Below are 19,060 nucleotides of genomic sequence, written 5' to 3' on the forward strand. Positions count from 1 at the left end.
AACTCCTGCCACACTCAATGCTATTCCCCTGCAGCACCTTTACCTGATCTTTACCCAATAACCCCAGTCACCTAACTATTGGTCTGGGATTCCAGGCAGAGTCACAGGTACCCATACAAATATCTCATTAAGTCACAAGCAGGGAAAGCAAAACCCAAACAGGAGCAGAGACTTGCACAGGGTCATCTAGCAAGTCACTAAGCTTTATAGATCTATCTCCATGTTTTAAACCTACTTTGAACTTTTCAGTTCCCTAAAAATATCCACTACCTTACCTTGTTAGCTCGCCCTCTAAGTTTTCTTGATCCTCTTCCCTCATCCTGAAACTTGGATCCAGGATGGGTCCCAACAGATGATTTCTTCCCTAATCAGCAAGTTCCCAACACTGCTAACCACTTCTCTAGAGGAAAGAAGTTCTGTAGAGTTGCCACCTCTGTCCAGTTACCCTCTATACAGGTCAACCCTTGGGGGAGCCCTAGGTGAACTGTAGACCTGAAAAAAGTTTCCTCAATTTTCTAGTTCCTGCTTTCAGAAACTGAAACCCAGGAATGGTCCCTAGAGCCAGAGTCAGGCTAATGACCTCCAGACCATGGCCCATGTTATTCCCTAACTTATTTCCTCCTTTACTTTCTTGCAGGTGAAAGCAGTCTCTCCATGGTATGTATGTTAGGAGTAGGACAGAAGAATGGTATATGGGAATACCACTGGCCTGAAGGTCAGAAAGCCTGGAAACTGTGGGACCTCTGACAAGCCTCTGCATTGCTCTAAACCTTAGTTTCTACATCTGTGTAATGGGGATAATTATATGCCTCACAGAGTGGTTGTCATAGTTAAGTGAAATAATGAATGTGGTAAATAACTTTGAAACTACATGGTAGGATAACAAGATGAGGTAACATCATTACTTCCATGAACATGAATGAACAGATGATAAAAACTTTCTGACTCAGATAAAGAAGTAAAGAGGAAGAAAATGGTGGTGTGCTAGAACTAGCTTGCATCAGATTGTGAGAGCTGACTGTACCCCTCTCTTCCCAACTCTGTGTTCAGAGATGTTGAGTTGGGGAGCTCAAAATTATTCTACAGAAATCAACAAATATTATAAACTGGTGCTTTTCTGCCCAGAAAAGTGGCTGTTAAACATTTGCCAGCCTATCTCTAGAAAATGTGTGAGTGACTAAAGCAGTGGATTCCTGAGGATGCTGATTCTAGAAGATAGGTGTTGCAGAGTGAGAGGTAACAAGACACTTGCAGGAATGGAGGAGGTTCCAGCAGCAAGTTCCCTGAGGAGGAACCGAAGCTAGGACTCAGAAAAACCCTGGTTGTTGTGACACCTGAGTTGGGTCTCTGTGGAACTCTGGTAGGTCCCAGGAGGCCAAGAATTGTCTAACAGAAAAATACCAACCTGTGTACTGTACTGACTTGGCATATAGCCATCCCGGAAGTAAACCACAGCAATTTCCTGGCCATCCCTAGAACATAACATAAAAAAAGCTGCTGTGTTAAATTGTAACTGATATGTTCAGTGGTTCAATCTATTTCAGGGTATATCAAAATGCTTTTGTCTTTTCTGAAAGTCAGTCCACAGGATCTGGGCTGGGGTTCACTGGAACCATTGAAAGGAGATACCTACACAATAAGTGCTTCCACTAAAATCACAGAGGTGTCCAATACTGAATGGTTTAGAATATTCCACATCTAGAGACATTCTAAGGAGGATACATGGAAACAAGAAGGTAACCGGAATCAAATTAGGTAAATTCAAAATCACATGGCCTCAAAATGACTGAGTAACAGAATCATATTGCCATGCATAGCAAAACAGACTTGTAGTTGGATGCAGTAGTGCACACCTGTAATTCCAGTGACTTGGGAGGCTGAGGCAGATGAATTTTAAGTTCAAAGCCAGCCCTGTGCAATTTAGCATGACCCTGTCTCAAAATAAAAAAATAAAAAGGGCTGGGGATGTAGCTCAGTGGTAAAGCATCCCTGGGTTCAATCCCTCATGCCAAATACAAACAAACATAGACTTGTATTTCCATTGCTTTAATGTAGCTGAAACCTAAGATTTCTTAAAATGGTGGGGTGGAATGAAATTAAACAATGAATCTAATTAAAATACAAACTATCTTTTTAAACTTCTTCCCCTTTTCCTATTTGATATTGTTAGTTTATCCAGAAAGTAAACCACTTTGTTTTGTTTGAAAAAATAGTAAGTGGTATTGTGAAATCCCACGGATATTTTTAACTTTAACAATCACAAATTTCCAAATATGTGGTCACCTTCTAAGTGGCCCATGGAGGGAAGGGCAGGTCTGGCTTGGAAGACAAATCCAGGCCCATGCTCAGAGAATGGAATCTAGATCAATCACAGAATAAGCCAGCTGCCCCTCTGCCTCCTTGATTGCCCAGCCCAACTGCTTAGGCCTGATTGACCAATCACCAAGAGGGGCATGAAAACATTTGGGAGCTCAGAGGAGGATGAAAACAAAAGTTATCTTTAAGGATGATACCCTTATCCCAAATGTCATCAGTTATGACACAACCCTTTAGAAGCAGTCTGCTTGGCCTTTCTCCAAAATTTCTTGGGAGAATGAAATATTTCAGAAATTAGGAGGGAAGAAAACAAACCATCACATCTCCCAGAAGGAAAGATCATTTGGGGAAAGAGTGACAGAAGAGTTTCATAAACCAGTCGTTTAGTGGGTCCTTGGAGATGCTTACATAAACAACCTTTGGTCTTGGTCCAGAGACCCCTTTTCAGAGACATCTTCAAATCTTCGCCGGATTAGGTGGATGTTCCTGGGAAAGATGGATAAGAGTCAGGGAGTGGATGCTGTGTTCTGAGTAGCCCTTCCCATGGGGGCCACATGGAGGACACCTCTTTTACTTACTTGGCTAGTAGCTCATTCTCAATGGCACGCTGGTCAAATATGTTCCTTTCCTTCTCTTGAGCAATCAGGAGCACCTGAGCACTGAAGAAAGAACACAAATGGCCTGAGGCTGCTATAGAGTTTATCCTTTCTCTGTCCCACCCACTATTCAAGAGTAAGAACACAGTTTCCCTGAAAGAGTAGATGTTACCTCAGTTTGGGATTAACTCAGGCATGGTCACCTCAGCCTTTAACACCTTATTTTCTAAAGGCAACTTGAAAAATATGGAAAGATTTTCCCTTTTCCAATGGGTAGATGAAATACAGTAATAGCTGGGCATGTGGCACACGCCCAATGTCCCAGGTACTTGGGAAGTTGAGGTAAGAAGATTATAAGTTGAAGGACAGCCTGGGCAACTTATGCCCTGCCTCAAAGAAAGAAAAAAAGGGAAAAAATTATAATGATGTCAATTTTAAATTTAAACCCATCTAAAACACCCAAGAGGATTTTTTTTCTTACAACTGAACACAGTGATTCCAAAATCTGTCTGGAAGAATAAACAGGTGAGACTATTAAATATTTTGTAAATGAACAATGCTGGGGGTCAAGTGCTAGTGACTCTATTACTAGATTGTTAAGCATATAATAAGAGTGTGGGGCTGGGGTTGTAGCTATGATAGAGTGCTTGCCTAGCACATGTGAGACACTGGGTTCAATTCTTAGCACCACATAAAAATAATAAATAAAATAAAGGTATTGTGTCTATCTACAACTAAAAGAAATTAGGGCATGGTGGTGCATGCCTATAATCCCAGCAACTCAGGAGGCTGAGACAGAATTACAAATTTGAGGCCAGCCTCAGCAACTTAGCAAGGCCCTAAGCAATGTAGTAAGACCCTGTCTCAAAATAAAATATTAAAAAGGAAAAAGGGCTGAGATGTGGCTCAGAGGTTAGCATCCGTAGGTTCAATTACTGGTACCAAAAAAAAAAAAAAAAGTGTGGTCTTTGCATAAAACTTTAGAAGAGCTAAAAAGATCCCTACAGAAAGCCACAGATCCAACTACAAATAAGGCTGGCTGGGGCTTCCCAACATTTTTGTGATGTCCACCTGACCAGGTTTGATCCCATAGTACTAATGGGGTCAATGGGGCTTACTGGACCTCTTCCTCTTTCTTTATCCATATGTTTATTAAAGAAGCAGGGGCTTAAGAACTCAGGGAAAAGCTTATGCAGAGAACTATCTGTTCAGCTGCCAATTAAGCTATTTTTAGTGTCAAAAATAGGCCTAGTCTCATAAAGCCTTTATGAGCCACCAGCCTCATAAAGCCAATGCTTATAATACAAAACTTCATTTTTACTGTAACTGTACTGCTTTGTGCCTGTTGTGTCTTCCTAAGACCATTGGAAGCACTGGCTTAGGATGCTAAGTGTATATTCCTGACCTCTTATACTGGGTCTCTTATCTCTTTTTCTGTTTTTCCCCACCTTAGCTGAACCTCTTGGATGGAACTGTTTGCCTGACTTCTTTTCACTTGGCCAAAATATAGGTCCTAAAACGACCCCTCTCTCGGCCTACCTGAAATCTCATGAAGCCAGATGTGACATTAAGCTGAGTCTTGGCTTTGAGCTGGGAAGCTTAGAGACAAGCTAGAAGTGATGCTCTCATAAGCCATCTTGCCCAGAGAGAATCCTGAAGCCCAACGGCCTTGTTCTTCATATTGCAGTATGAACCACTGAAATGCTCTGCACATGTGTGGGAGGGTGGCACCTGGCCCAGGCTGGCCTACTTTCAAGAAGCAGTGGAGGGGGAAGGCCGGAGGCAGAAGGTTAAAGTAGAATTGCATGCTCTGGCAAATTCATTCTGTCACCTGACAAACAATGGGAGTTAGACCCAGAAAACATTGTACCTCCTCCTTCCTTCAATTATGAGCAGCTGGAACTGAGGAAGACTACAAAAGTTGTCACCTAAGGAAGGTTAAGTGGTTCTAGCATGATGGCTTGGAGAGAGGACCTCTGAGTGCTAGTCATGGCTGTCCATGTGACTTGTGATGTGTCCTTGAGCAAGTGTTTCTTTCCTTGGACCCTGAGTTTCCAGGGCACTAATCAGATCATAGTTAATCAGATAATCAGATCGTAGTTAATCAGATCATAGTTCCCAACCTTTAAACCTCTTTCTTATTCTACTTATTCTAACTACATATTCTGTTTTGTCTAAATTGAAATCATAATTAATTGCCTAGGCATCCTTTAAAAAATCTTAAAAAGCATGAGATAACTAATGAAAATTCATCTCTACAAATGTTGAGCCTCAGTTTTTCAATCCATACTATGGGACCATATCTCTTGGAGGGAGAACAGTGTAAAAAAAAGAACTCATGCTTTAGAGGCAGATGAATTCTAAACTTATAAGTTCTATAACTTTAGGCAAGTAACTAAACCTTTCTGAAGCCTCAGTTTTTTCCTCTGTTAAACAAAATTACCACTAGTTCAACAGTAGCTATTATTATAATCATCATAATCATCATCATCACCATCATTGCCATCATCAAATGAACCACACTGAGTTTTTAAAGCATTTTTCAGGTCCATGGTCTTATTTAATTTTCACTTCCACCCTTTAGGTATTATTATCACTACTATTTTACAAATAAGAAAACTAAATCTCAGAAAAAAGAAATGACTTGCCAAGGACATTATACTGTATCAGCAGAGCCTATTCTACTCATAATGGCAGAAACCAGTTCTAGCTTCAGTGCCACATAGCTCCTACCCACCAGTGCTTCATTCTGGACAATGAGTTTTTCCTCTTCATGTTATTCACAGACTGGCAGGAGTCCTCTGTAGTGTTTGTCCATCTGCAGTTCACCAGTTGACCCATCCCATGGCTTAACTCTCTTAAAATGCAACCTAACCAAGAGTTCTACTTGACAGAATAATTGTCTAATGACTTCTGAATGCTTATAGTCTGATTTTTTTTCTTTTTAGATTATAGTGAAGTTTAGCAAGTCCAGAGAGGCTCTCTTGGAGGCAAGAGCATGATTAAGAATACAGGCTCTGCAGCTACTCAGGAGGCAAAGCCTGGAGGACTGAAGGTTTGAGGTCAGCCTCAACTTAGTGAGACCCTATCATAAAATAAAAAATGAAAAGTGCTGGGGATATAGTTCAGTGGTAGAATTCCCCTGTACCATAGAAAATCCCCAGTAAAATACACAAACACACACACACAAAGTTCTAGAGGGAGGTAAACTCTGAATTCTGCCACCAACTCACCATTTGACCTTGAACAAGTCACTTCACTTCTCTGAAACTCAGTTTTCTCATCTATAAAACAGGGGAGATGAATAGTACCTACCTCAGGAGCATTTGTCATGAGGATTCCATGAGATCCTGTATGTAAATCACTTGGGCACTAGAAAGTGCTCTAAGGTATGGCACTAGTAAGTGCTCTTTAAGGGATAATTGTTAACACTATATTAATGCAAGAACTGTTAGTATTATGATCCCTCAATTATCATGAGTCACTTACCTAGTATCTTCAGACATCTGGAACATGGTTGAGAAATAGGAAGAAAGCAAAAAATGCCTCTAAGCAGTTAAAATGGATACCATAAAATTCTCAAATCAAAGCTTATACAAGTACTCAATAGAGAGGCCCTCATGCTCTTTAGATGTAATCAAAACAACATGATCATTTGTTTTTCCAAACCACAGAAAATCAGAAGGGAGATATGGGGATGGCAGGGAAGCATTCCAAATTCAAACACACTGACAGCAGTAAAGAGTAGAACACAGGGCTAGGGATATAGCTCAGTAGCATAACAGTTGCCCAGCATCTTCAAGGCCCTGGATTGATCCCTGGCACCAGAAAAAGAAAAAGAAAGGGGGAAAAAAAAAAAAAAAAAAAGAAAGAGCTGATAATTGGGAAGCAGACAGGAAACCTATGAAGAAAATGAGAACTTAAAGCCTAGCAATGGAGGCACTGGTGCCTCTCTAACCCTAGGTGGCATAGCTGCATTGCAGCAAGATGCAGTCACCAAGAGGAATATTATTTCTAGCCAATATCATTTCATATTCTATGATTCCAGCTACTTGGAAGGCTGAGGCAAAAGGATTGAGAATTCAAGGCCAGCCTCAGCAATTTAGTGAGACCCTGTCTCAATAAAAAATAAAATGGGGATGTGGTTCAGTGGTAGAGCACCCCTGGGTTCAATCTCTGGTACAGGGGTGGGGGGATGGAGAGAAAGATGAAAACAAAACTTCATTAAAATAAGTTTGGCACTTACACATCTAAATTTCTATTCTTAACAAAATCCCTTCATTCCCTAACGATGTCAAGCAAAGGAGAAGTTGCTGTACCCCATGAATGCTGAATCTAAAGCAGTAAAAAAGCTGCCATTTTTCTATATCCTTACTTGGCTGAGCCATAGAGCTCCCAGGCTTTGGCAATCCCCAGGGCCAGTCCCTTGCTGGGATTATTGGAGAGGATCTTGGCAGCTTCTTTGGTCTTACTCAGGACATTGAGAACATGTCTGTTGGAAGAGAGATGGCTATTCAGTTATTGGATTGACCGGAAGACCCCTCTGCCCTTGACCTCACAGATGTGTATAGAAACATTACTCTAATAATCATCTGTATACTTAAAAGCTTCTTACCATCACATTTCTGAAGGATCCACTTTAGCTGGAATATGCTGGGCTGCTCTCACCTTGACCTTTGATGTACATGCCCAGAGGAGCTCTGAGGTCCAAGTGAGCTGGAGCCTCATACACTGGGCCCCCCTGGTGCTGCCTGGAATGGTGCTGCAGTCCATTTGGAATCACAGCAACCTGGAGCATCTGTGCTGGCTAGGAATGGCTACTACTATGACCCAACCATCATATGGAAGCTCCTGCACTGCTCTCTACCTTAGCTTTGGAATTCCTTTCATGCTTTTAGATAAGTCAAATTCTTTCTCACTGCAGGGCCCTTGCAGATACCGTTCCTCTGTCTGGAACACTGACTTACTTAATGACTAGATAAGCAGAACTAGATAAGCCATGAGGTCCCTTCTCTCCCTGACAGAGCAAGAATCTGATTACAAGTGGAAACTGTGCTGCAGGGCACATGATGTGGGCAGACAGGGAGAACACATGACCCAGGGCCTAGGAAGGCTCAGTCATGATTGGAGATCCCTGGTTCAACCAGTGATTGATTGTACCTCCCTCAGACTGGCCCTCATGTCTACACCCACAGCTACCCAAGGAACCTACTGGTGCACGGCTGGAGTACGGGAGGCCAGGCCCCCAAAACTGGCAGAGATCGTGTTGATTTCAATTTGTTTCAGGGCTGGAGAGCCATCTGCGCTGCACTGGAACATGTAGTCTGAGCGGTTCAGACCCAGGAACACCGTCTGTGGAAAAAACTGAAGGCTGAGGACATCTGCCCAGGGGCTGCCTCTTAGAATCTAGTTACAAACAGACAGGTACCATAAACTCTATGTAACGGTAAGAATCACTAACTAATACTCCCAAACCCAGTAGGATCATTCTTCTGGTCATCCCAGAAAAGGATGCTGGGATGTACAAACTCAGTGGGGACCAGTGAGAGGTAGATTCACATGAAATTATGGTCTGGGTCAAATTCTTCTGGTAAAAACAAAACAAGTAAAACAAACCACTAAGATGACAGGGAAAATCCCAGACTTGGAGAGGGGCTGGCAATGGTTACCTGGGCAATTCCTTCTTCCAAGACTTGCTTATAGATGTCAAAGAGACGAGCAGTAAAATTGTCCATTTTGATGGTGCTGGAGAAGGAAACAGAACATTTTCCAGGCTACATGGGACCTTAAAGATCAAGAAGTCCTGCCCCCATTCAATGGTCCCTGAATCCCCTTTGTGTCTTCAGGTCAAAACTTGAATACCCATTCCAGTCTTGTAAAGAATAGTGGTTAAGAATTCAGCCCTACAGCCAGATGACTCAGGTTTGGATCCCAGCTCTATCATCCACCATTAGACAACCTCACATTCTTTTTGAGAAAAATAACTGTACTTATATCATAGAGTTGCAGTGAAGAGTAAATGAGACATTACATGCAAAAAATTGAATATGTTCTTCTGGTCCCACAAAGAACTCAAAAATGGCATGTGATATAACTAACTATTCTACACTTGATGGTTGGTAAGCTTTCTGACTGACTTGATGTTACCTCTTCATAGCTTCCCCTATACTTTGGTACCTCCCAGGATATGTCTCCTTCTCCCTATCCACACAGCTCCCAAGACAGTGATCCCTGTGCCCCAATGAGATTTCTCAAACCCAAATTAAATATCCTGGTTTTCTTTTTCAATCAGCCCTCTAACGAGGTGATTTCCTACGAGGAGCCTTTGCTGTCTGGGTCAGATCCCCCTGCTAGGTGCTCTCACAGCACTGTGGATGTTTCTGTTAAAGCACTGATTACTGTTGCATCTTTCCATTTTATTTACATAACCATTAGTGTCATCTCTCCTGTTTGTTTTTCCTTTTTGCCATGCTGGTCATTGAACCCAAGGTCTCATGCATGTTAGGCAAGTGCTCTACCACTGAGTCATATCCCCAGCCCTCTCCTGTTTGTCTATAAACTAAACAAAGGTGGGCTGTGTCTTAGTGGGATCATGATAATCCAGTGTGCTGCTGTGACATGTGAAATATAGTAGGGGCCCATCTGCTATGGCTTTCTGGTGCCTTATGAAGAGCACAGGCAGGAGGACATAGCTCGTTAACACCACACTTGTTGCCTCTCAAGATTCAGGGTGGACTCTGCCTATCTGCCCAATCCTGGCTTGTAGGCTCCCTATAACTATAGGGACCTTGCAGCAGAGAGTGGGGGAGGAATCAAGTAGCTCAGGACTGTCCTGAAGTTCCTCTGCTCCCAGCCAGCTCTGTCTCAGGGTGAGTTTTCTCATGGGGACTTTCTCAACCCTCAACATGCCTCCGAGAGTGCCCAGGTGGGCTTTAGCCTCCAGAAAAATTGGGAAACATTTTCCCTTTCCTGAGGATGTATTCACTTTCAATCCCAGGCTCAAAGAGGCTGTTCTCCCTTAGGAGCGAGGGTGTTGTGTATGTGTGTTAGAGGAGAAAGGAACAAGGAAGTTAGGGTTACAGAGATGGACTGAAGGGAAGATTGCCCACATAATCACATGGCTAAGTTAAAAGTCATAAACCAGGCTGCTTATATTTCCCACAATTAAGAACTGCAGGTACAAAGCTGGGCCCATTCTAACAAGGTGGTGGTAGGGTTCATACATGCATGACTCATTGGGCTTTTGGCTTCAAATCAATGGTTTCCAAAATTCTCATCATTAGGATCCCTTATCATATTCACCCACAGACCAAGTGCACATTTTCAGAAGATTTTGTCTCTAACAAAATAATCTAGTCATCTGTTGAAAAATTAATCAGTGCTGGGGTTGTGAGTCAATGGTAGAGCACTTGCCTGGCATATGTGAGGCACAGTGTTTGATCCTCAGCACCACATAAAAATAAATAAAGGTATTGTATCCATCTACAACTAAAAATATTTTAAAAAAGGAAAAATTTATCAAAGACATGCAATTATATCATAGATATAAATATGTACATTTATATACTTAATTCTGAAATATAAATGGTGTGTGTGTGTGAGCAGGAGAGAGGAAGGAAGAGAGAGAGAGAGAGAGAGAGAGAGAGAGAGAGAGAGAGAGAGAGAGAGAGAGAGAGAGAGAGAGAATGGGAATTGCTTTACCATGGAGGTACATCCCCAAACATTTTTATTTTATTTTGAAACAGTCTTGTTAAGTTGCCCAGGCTGGCCTTGAACTTGTGATCCTCCTGCTTTCCTCTCAAGTCATGGGGATTACAGGCATGTGTCACCATGCCCTGCTAAAATAAATAACTTATTTGTGTTTCATTCTAAAATAAATCGAGATATTTCACTTGTCCAAGAATCTGGGAAGAAAAAAAAAAAACCCAGGGAGAAGAAACAGAAAGGGGTAGGTAGGGCGAGCCATTTCAGGGGTTGTTGCCTCTTGTCCTGGGTGTGGCCCAGTCTTTATCCCATATCACCCAAAGATAAGAGGCCTGAGGTGACAAGATAGGGACACTGCTTAGGCGAAGATGTAGGAAATCTCACTTTAAGCCTAATAACCTTCCCTATTCTTGAATTTTCTTCTACAACTAGGCTGACTGTCCCAAATTTTAAACGGAAATTTCATTCTTCAAAGCAGGGGTCATGGATTACAGAGTCGCAAAATGTTGGCACTGTCAGGGACCTTAGATTTTAGCCAGCCTCCCATTTTTTGCGTGAAGAAATTGAGGTCCACGGAAGGAAAGTGACTTTTGTGAGGCAACATAAACAAGCAACAGAGCCAGGATTAGAAGTCAGCTTTCCTGGGCTGGGGAGATAGCTCAGCTGGTAGAGTGCTTGCCTTGCAAGTACAAGCCCCTGAGTTCGATCCCCAGTACTAAAAAAAAAAAAAAAAAAAAAAAAAGTCAGCTTTCCTGACTCCTATACTAGTACTGCTTGTTTTTCTTGTGGGGTACTTGACCTCTATTCCACCAAGTCACTGACACAGCAACACTTCATGTCACCCGAGTCTTCCAGCAGCTCCTGGACCTCTAAGAGCTTTTAGCAGTTTCTAGCAGCTCCTAGATCCCCAGGTCTCACTTCCTAGTACCTGGAGAGAGTCTGTTCCAGAAAGGCAGGGTTCTGACTGACAGCATCCACTAGCAGGTTGAAATCCATCTGCACAGCATAGGCCTGTTCCAGCAGGGCACTGGGGACCAGTGAGGGGAAGAGCGTGAAAGGGGCATAGTTCACCACCTAATCAATGAGAGAGAATGGGGCATGGTTAGAAAACCTGTGATTGGGGGTGTCTTTCTGCAAACATCACCGTTTGCAAAGCCTGGCCTACATTTAATGAGAACACACCAATTGCAAAATAGTGATTAGATCTGGGAGGGGAGGTGGAGGAAAGGGTGAGGAAGGGATACTAAGAGAGCTTTCACATTATGTGACAATTTATCTCTAAATGTTTTAAAAAACAAGAAGCAAAAAGGCAACAGCAAAACAAAAACAAACCCACAAAAATGATTAAGCACTAACTGTGTGCAAGGCACATGTAACACAAATGAATCCATAACATGAATTCATCATTTAACACTGCAAAGAAGATACTACTATTATCCACACCTAACAGATAAAGGACCTGGGACAGTTAAGTTATAAGTCCAAAAAATATTCATCTGGTAAGTGGTACTAGGATTTGAACCAGGATGGTTACTAAACCACATTCACCTGCCCCATGAATTCCTAGCTGGCTGATAATTCAAGTCCAGGCCCCTTCTTATGCTAAGAACTCACACCCCAGTCCCCTTGTCTTCTAGCTGGGGTAGAGGGAGAGTCCTGTTGGTAGGACTGCAATAGAAATGAACTCTGGGTCCCTGAGTAGAAGCCAGGAGTGATTCCCCTTGACTCCTCTCGAGGTGCTCAGGTTAACAGGTCTGGAGTTCATCTGCTTTCTAGGTTATTTGGACTTTAACATAACCAAGAAACCCAAAAAAACATCTAAGATATTTTCTACAAGGGGAAAATGCATTCTGGGATTCCCAGCAACAAATGAACTGGAACTTGGGTAAGATGATAAGAAGACTTTATGACTTGAATTATGAAGCATTCCTGAGTTTGATCTTTGAGTTAATATCAGTTTGTGGTTATGGTAGTATAAGTTTATGATGTTGGAACTTGGCATTTTGGGGGTTGGGATTGTAGTTCAGTAGTGGAATGCTTGCCTAGCATGTGTGAGACATTGGGTTTGATTCTCAGGACCACAAATAAATAAATAAAATAAAATAAATAAAATAAAGGTCCATTGACAACTAAAAATATATTTTAAAAAAGAACTTGGCATTTATATATTTACTTTAAAAACACTTCTATTTTGAAATAGATAATACAAACACATGATACAAAATTTAAGAGACACAAGGATACATAGTGATAAGTATGTCTCATTCCCACTCTGAACCAAGTCACCTAGTTCCTCACAGACACAAATGGTATACTAGTGTTTCACAAATCCTTCCAGACATCTACTTACTAATATATATGTATACACATATATTTTCTCTCTATCTTTTTTTTTTCTTTTTGAGATGGGTACCAGGGATTGAACTCAGGGGCACTTGACCACTGAGCCACATCCCCAGCCCCGTTTTGTATTTTACTTAGACATAGGTCTCACCTAGTTGCTTATTTCCTCACTTTTGCTGAGGCTGGCTTTGAACTCGCAATCCTCCTGCCTCAGCCTCCCGAACTGCTGGAATTACAGTTGTGTGCCACCGTGCATGCCCGGCTACTTCCTCTTTTTTATACATGTAAAATTCTCTCTATATACTGTTCTTCCCCTTGTAAAATATTTCCTTAACGATTAAAGCACTTACATTCATCTTAATGGCTGTATAACATCCACTCTTTGGATGTACCATAACTTACTGAATCTAGCCTCCTGTTGATGACTACTTGAGTGTTTTCTTTCTTTTTTCCTTTTACAATCAATGCTTTAAAAAGCATCCTGGAATACACATTCTAGATATTTTATGTGAGAAGGTTCATAAATTCTAAATTTCTAAAAGTGGAAATGTCAGGTAATTAGGTTAAATCCATTTTAAATGTTGGCAGATAATTCCCAAATAACCCTCCTCAGTATTTAAGATGAAACTGAGCAAAGATATTTGTAAAAGTAAGATTTATTCAGGCTGAAGCCTTTATGAGCTAAAATGGGAATTACTGCAGAGTATGTAAAAGGAGAGCTAATACCCTGAGTGCATACATGATGGCTACAAGGTATTTCCTTGGTTTTCAGTCAGAAGACCACCTTTCCCAACACCTCCCAGCTGGTTGGAAAACTCAAGTTATTCTTCTAAGACTTACCCCTGCCTGACCCCAGGATTCATTATTGCTCTCTTGAATTTTAGGATTAATGGTGCACATGTGTTCTTTGCTGCTCACAGGCTAAAGGTATTAAACACATGATCTCTCATTTTGACAGAGAAATGAACATAGATAGCATTGTTCTACTGTAGGAAAAACTAGTACATGTGCATGACAATAGCATTCTGCTTTGCAGTCAGGAAAGCAACAGAGAGTAGTGGGAAATGTGGTGAGGAGACAGGCTGGGTAGGTACCCCCAACTCTTCTCCCCCAAGATTTTTTTTTTTTAATGTTGGCTCTGACTTTTAAACACTCTGATTTAAAAAAAAAAAAAAATACTGTGAATAATGCTTGTTTCTGGAACAAAGAGACTTACTGCACCCTTAAAGTCTTTTTGAATTTTGTACCCTGTTCATTCATTACCTATTCAAAAAGTGAATTAACTCTGTAAACACTGCAGGAGCCAAATCTTTAGCTTGCTTGTGCCTCCCCTGCAGCCCAGATCCACAAGGTAAAGTTCACACTCCTACACCACACTGTATCCAAGGTCTCTTGGTTATCTGACTTTGGTCTGCCTTCATTTCTACAACATCCCTGCCTTTCAGCTGCATTCTCTTGAATACTTTTTTGTCTTTTCCTACTTTGGGGCCCCCACTATGCTGTTCTTCTCCCCATCTGTCTTTTAAGGACTAGCAATATCACCACTCATCTCAACCTTCTAATCATCATAAATTATTCTTTCTTCCAGGTGACCTGAGAGAGGCAGTAAAGCTTGGATGTTGAGAGCATGGTCTCAGAAGCCAAAGCCTTTAGTTTCAATTCTGGCTCTGCCAATTATTCCACCATTTATATGACCTCAGGCGAGTTACTTAACTTCTCTGGGTTGTGGTTTCCTCATCTCTGTTAAATAAGTCAGCAATTCCCAAGTGTTTAGTACAGTGCCCGGCACACAGTAAATAATGATAGCTACTATTGTGCAGCTGTTTCCTCATAGAACTGACATTATTTAATTTTGTGCTGGTTATGTTCTCCAAATAAACCCTGAGCTCCAGAGGCTCAGGCTTCTGGCTGACTTACCTCTGTTCTCAGTGTTTAGGATGGTCTGGCATAGAGCAGGCAACAGGTAAAGATTTAGAATGAAATCACACACACATGTGCACACACACTTCCTGTATTTTTCTCTGGATTATTAATGTCATTGAGGATTGTGCCTTTCCTAGACTGCATTAATTCCCAGAAAGACTAAGTGTTGGAGCTTCACATAATGCCTATTTATAACAGAAGAAATAAAGGTTTAAATGGGAAAACACGTTGCATTCTGTATTCAGGCAAACAATTCACCAACTCTAGGCTCACAAACGAAGCAATTTTATTCCCAAAGCCAGAGGCAGGTTTTTCACAGCATCAGCCTGCTTTAGATGATGGCTATTCTCATATGCTTGGGTCATATTACTGGGTCTGGACTCTCCAGTAGGCCCATACTAGTTTTTGGGACCGCAGAGAAAAAAAGAATGTGGTTGGGTTAAAAAAAAAAAAAAAAAAAGATCCTAGGAGCTCTTTAGTCACCAATAAGGATGCTCTCAAGGTATACTATTAAGTAACAACAAAAAAGTAAGCAAGGTACACAAGAGTCTGAGGCAGGAGGATTGCAAATTGGAGGTCAGCCTGGGCAACTTTGCAAGATCTTGTCTCAAAATACATAAATAAATAAAAATTAGTATTTCTTGCCCACTGGCCTGCCTCATACATGCATGGTCTGTGACTTGAGCTGCTGGTGCTGCTGAACTGAGCAAAGTGCAGACTGAGTCAAGTGTATAGAGCATTTTCTTTGACTTGGGTGACACACACATTGACAAGGCCAGGTGAGCAGGAGAGGGATGCTGGAGGCAATAAAGCTCTTACATTTGAAATACCATTATAAAGAAAAGACTGAAATCATCTGTGATAAAGTTCAAGTTAAACTCAGCAAGGAATGTTTTCATTCTTACAGTACATGGATGGTAGATCTGAGAACTTCACACTGGGAAGAAGCAATTCCAGAAACAAAAGGCAAGGCAAACAATAGGAAATTGGCTGAAGAATGTCATTTCCTGTGGAAACCTACTCATTTACAGCATATGACCCTAGTAGAAGACCTCTGCCAAACTTCCCAAGGAAGTTCACCTACTCTTATTAACAAAAGGTGACAAGCCAAGCCAGGGGTGGTACATGCCTATAATTCCAGTGGCCCAGGAGGCTGAGGCAGGAGAATCTTGAGTTCAAAGTCAGCCTCAGCAAAAGTGAGGCACTAAGCAACTCAGTGAGACACTGTCTCTAAATAAAATACAAAAAAATAAGGGATGGATGTGGCTCAGTGGCCAAGTGCCCCTGAGTTCAATCCCCAGGACCAAAAAAAAAAAAAAAAAAAAAAAAGTGACAGACACAGAAGGAGACGATTGAGGCCTGTGCCTGTCAGTCCTACTTTGACACTGTTGTTGGAGGTGGAGAGCAGAAAGAGGAGAAATCAGGGCTGTGGTTGTGGCTCAGTGGTATAGTGCTTGCCTAGCATATATGAGGTACTGGATTTGATCCTCAGCACCACATTAAAAAAACGTTAAAGATATAAAAAAAATTATAAACAGGAGAAATGTGCCCCTTCCATATTTTATCACTGCTATGATCTTCTTGGAGTACAGCCTGGGGACTGTGAGATGGTTGGGGACACATTAGAAACTGATATATATGGAGGCCTCAATGTAGAATTGAAAGCAACAGCCTGGATAAACCAAAGTGGAATAGTGCCACTGAAGTCATCCCCATTCAATATTATATAGTTCCTTATGTGCTAGAATTACCTGTTCTCTTACAAAATCTAGATTGCAAAGTCAGTATGTCAGTTTAAAGCACATATTATGATACAGTTCTAAGAATAATTTGACTTAGGATTTAGTGGTTATTTTGTGATGGTCCTTCCAATCCTATTGCTTTTGACAACCAACCACTGACTTGTATTATATCTTAAAAGGCAGACTGCATGAATATAGGTTACTTTTAGTAGGGTATAGTCCAGAAAACTTGAGGATACATTATTTGTTAGTCTGTGACTTGAGACTTTTTAAAATTATTTTATTATTAATCTTTTAGTATTCTGGCTCCATGACACCACACAGAATAGCTTTTGCATGGACACATGAATACAAGTTATATGGCTTAAAAAAAGAGATATACTAAAGCATATATAATAGAGATTTACCAAGGCAATTGGATCTGGTTCATACAAAGTATTAATTCATGTAAATCAAGGTATTTCATAGTGAAATTATTTTGCATATTTCTTAACTCATATTTTTGCCTACTCTGGGTATGTACTTTTCTATTATAGATCTAAATTTTCTGCGTGACATTTTGTGGGGGGGTGATTTTTCTGTGGTGTGTGCATGACAAATAGATTGCCCCAGTTTAAAAAAAAAAAAAAAAAAAAGCAGCTAAAATCAACACGTAGTGCTCCTTTTCCACGCCATTTTCACACCTTTCTAGAGTGAGTTTGTAATTCCTTTGTAATCTTTACCTCGTGTAGAGATATTTTTACTGTCTTTGCAGGCACAGTGGAGTTGAGGAGACTAGACTTGCTGGGGATAGGTGCAGATCATGTGGCAACAGAAGTCATTTTTCCTCTGGTGGATCTGTAAGAGGGGAATTGCCTCCATGTGGTCTAAGCAGGCAGTTTCTCTTACCCTATCTGTTGTCTATGAGTGAATGGTTTCACACACATGATGAAACTAATACAACACTGGGTTTTGCTATGAACCATTTCCACAGTGCCATTTTAATACTTGAGTGACTCTTGGGGTTACTATCTGCCCTAAATCTGTTTTTCACATTTTCAGAAATAATTGTATTTCACAAATTTCTGCATCTAATTTGGGGTTTACTTGGCGGTTATTAATTAATGGCTCCATGGCAGTGTATCAGCTGGCAACTTGAAAATATTTCCTAGGTCATGAGACTAGACAGTCCATGATTTCATTAATTAAACTTGGAGTGAAGTGGTTAATAAAGAAAAGAATGGCAAATAAGGAGTTTTTTTTAAATTAAATAAAAGGGTCAGGGATATAACTCAGTAGAGCTTGCCTGGGTTCAATCCCAGTACCACAAAAACAAAACAAACAACTGAAATAACAAATAAACAAAACAAAAAAATGTACAAAAGAGCGTGTCTAGTAAGCTTCTTTGTGTTAAAAATGAGAAAAGGTCTATGTAGTTATTTACTTATTAGGAATCAACTACCTGAAAGGATAAATAAGAACACTAAAACATAGCTGTCTTCAGGATAGGGTAGTTAGGAAATGTGGAAAGGAAGGTTAAACTGTAAACTCTTATAACTTTTGAATTTTGTGTATTTTAAACTTTGAACCATGAAAATGTAGAACCCAGTTCAAAGTAACCACGTTTTATTGGTTTTTGTTTTTTTTTTTTTTTTTTTAAAGATGAAGGTTGTTTGTTTGAGATGAGGTCTCACTATATTGCCCAAACTGGTCTTGAATTGGTGGACTCAAGTGATCCTTTTACCTCAGCCTGCCTAGTGGGACATGGTGGTACAAGCTATCATGCCCAGCTGAAGGATGAGATTTAGAAAATATATGTATATGTTTTGGACTCAGCAGTTCTTTTACATATCAACCCTAAAGAAACACTTATTCAGGGTCCAAACAAGCATGTACATGGGTATTCCCTATTGTGTTATCTGTAGTCATAAAAATATTAGAAGTCACCTAGATGGCCATTGCGAGAGCAAAGTTAAGTTGTGACCCATCCACATCTGAAATATTATGCATCAGAGTGACAGAGACTCTTAATGGAAGATGTTAGAAAGAGTTCTAAGAGAGACTGTAAAAACAAAAAACAAAAACATATCATAGAATAATAAGTATGATCCAGTTTGTTTTTTCTTAAACTATGCATTTCTACAGAAAAAGACTTGAAAGGATTTACCTCAAACCAATTATTAAGAAATTAGTGTGATTAGGGAGGGCTTAAAAATATTAGCTCCCTAGACAGAGTGCTTTATATGGATTATCTTCTTTTACCTACCCAACTAGGTAAGTCCTATTATTATCCCTTTTTATTATTATTTTATTTATTATTATCCCTTTTCACTTTGAAGAAAGTGAAGCTGAGAGGTTAAGTAACTTGCTTAAGTCATACTTTGAATCCCAGATTTAAATTTGATAACTCCAGCATATTGCTGTTTTACTTTACATATATCTAGAGGTCAATTTTAA

General features: G+C 40.5%; 2 protein-coding genes across 4 annotated transcripts in view; one reads left to right on the forward strand and one right to left on the reverse strand.

Annotated features, from left to right (window-relative positions):
* Positions 1-19,060, reverse strand: part of GSS (glutathione synthetase) — a 28,517-nt gene that overhangs the window by 4,953 nt on the left and 4,504 nt on the right. For all 3 annotated transcript variants that reach the window (XM_079128284.1, XM_079128286.1, XM_079128285.1), the window contains 7 exons: positions 11,545-11,690; positions 8,582-8,657; positions 8,125-8,264; positions 7,288-7,404; positions 2,895-2,975; positions 2,725-2,802; positions 1,406-1,472 (listed from right to left, as the gene is read on the reverse strand). In XM_079128284.1, the coding sequence (XP_078984410.1) occupies positions 1,406-1,472; positions 2,725-2,802; positions 2,895-2,975; positions 7,288-7,404; positions 8,125-8,264; positions 8,582-8,657; positions 11,545-11,690 (705 nt within the window). The remainder of the gene's footprint in view (positions 1-1,405; positions 1,473-2,724; positions 2,803-2,894; positions 2,976-7,287; positions 7,405-8,124; positions 8,265-8,581; positions 8,658-11,544; positions 11,691-19,060) is intronic.
* LOC306653736 (N-acylneuraminate-9-phosphatase-like) lies at positions 13,507-18,301 on the forward strand (the record flags this gene model as incomplete). Its single annotated transcript, XM_079126698.1, has 4 exons — positions 13,507-13,513; positions 14,297-14,310; positions 16,219-16,296; positions 16,421-18,301. 4 exons carry the CDS (start codon positions 13,507-13,509, stop codon positions 16,610-16,612), a joined length of 291 nt encoding a protein of 96 aa, XP_078982824.1. The 3' UTR covers positions 16,613-18,301.

The sequence above is a fragment of the Sciurus vulgaris genome, assembly GCF_902686455.1.
Source record: "Sciurus vulgaris genome assembly, chromosome: 2".
Taxonomy (NCBI): Eukaryota; Metazoa; Chordata; class Mammalia; order Rodentia; family Sciuridae; genus Sciurus; species Sciurus vulgaris.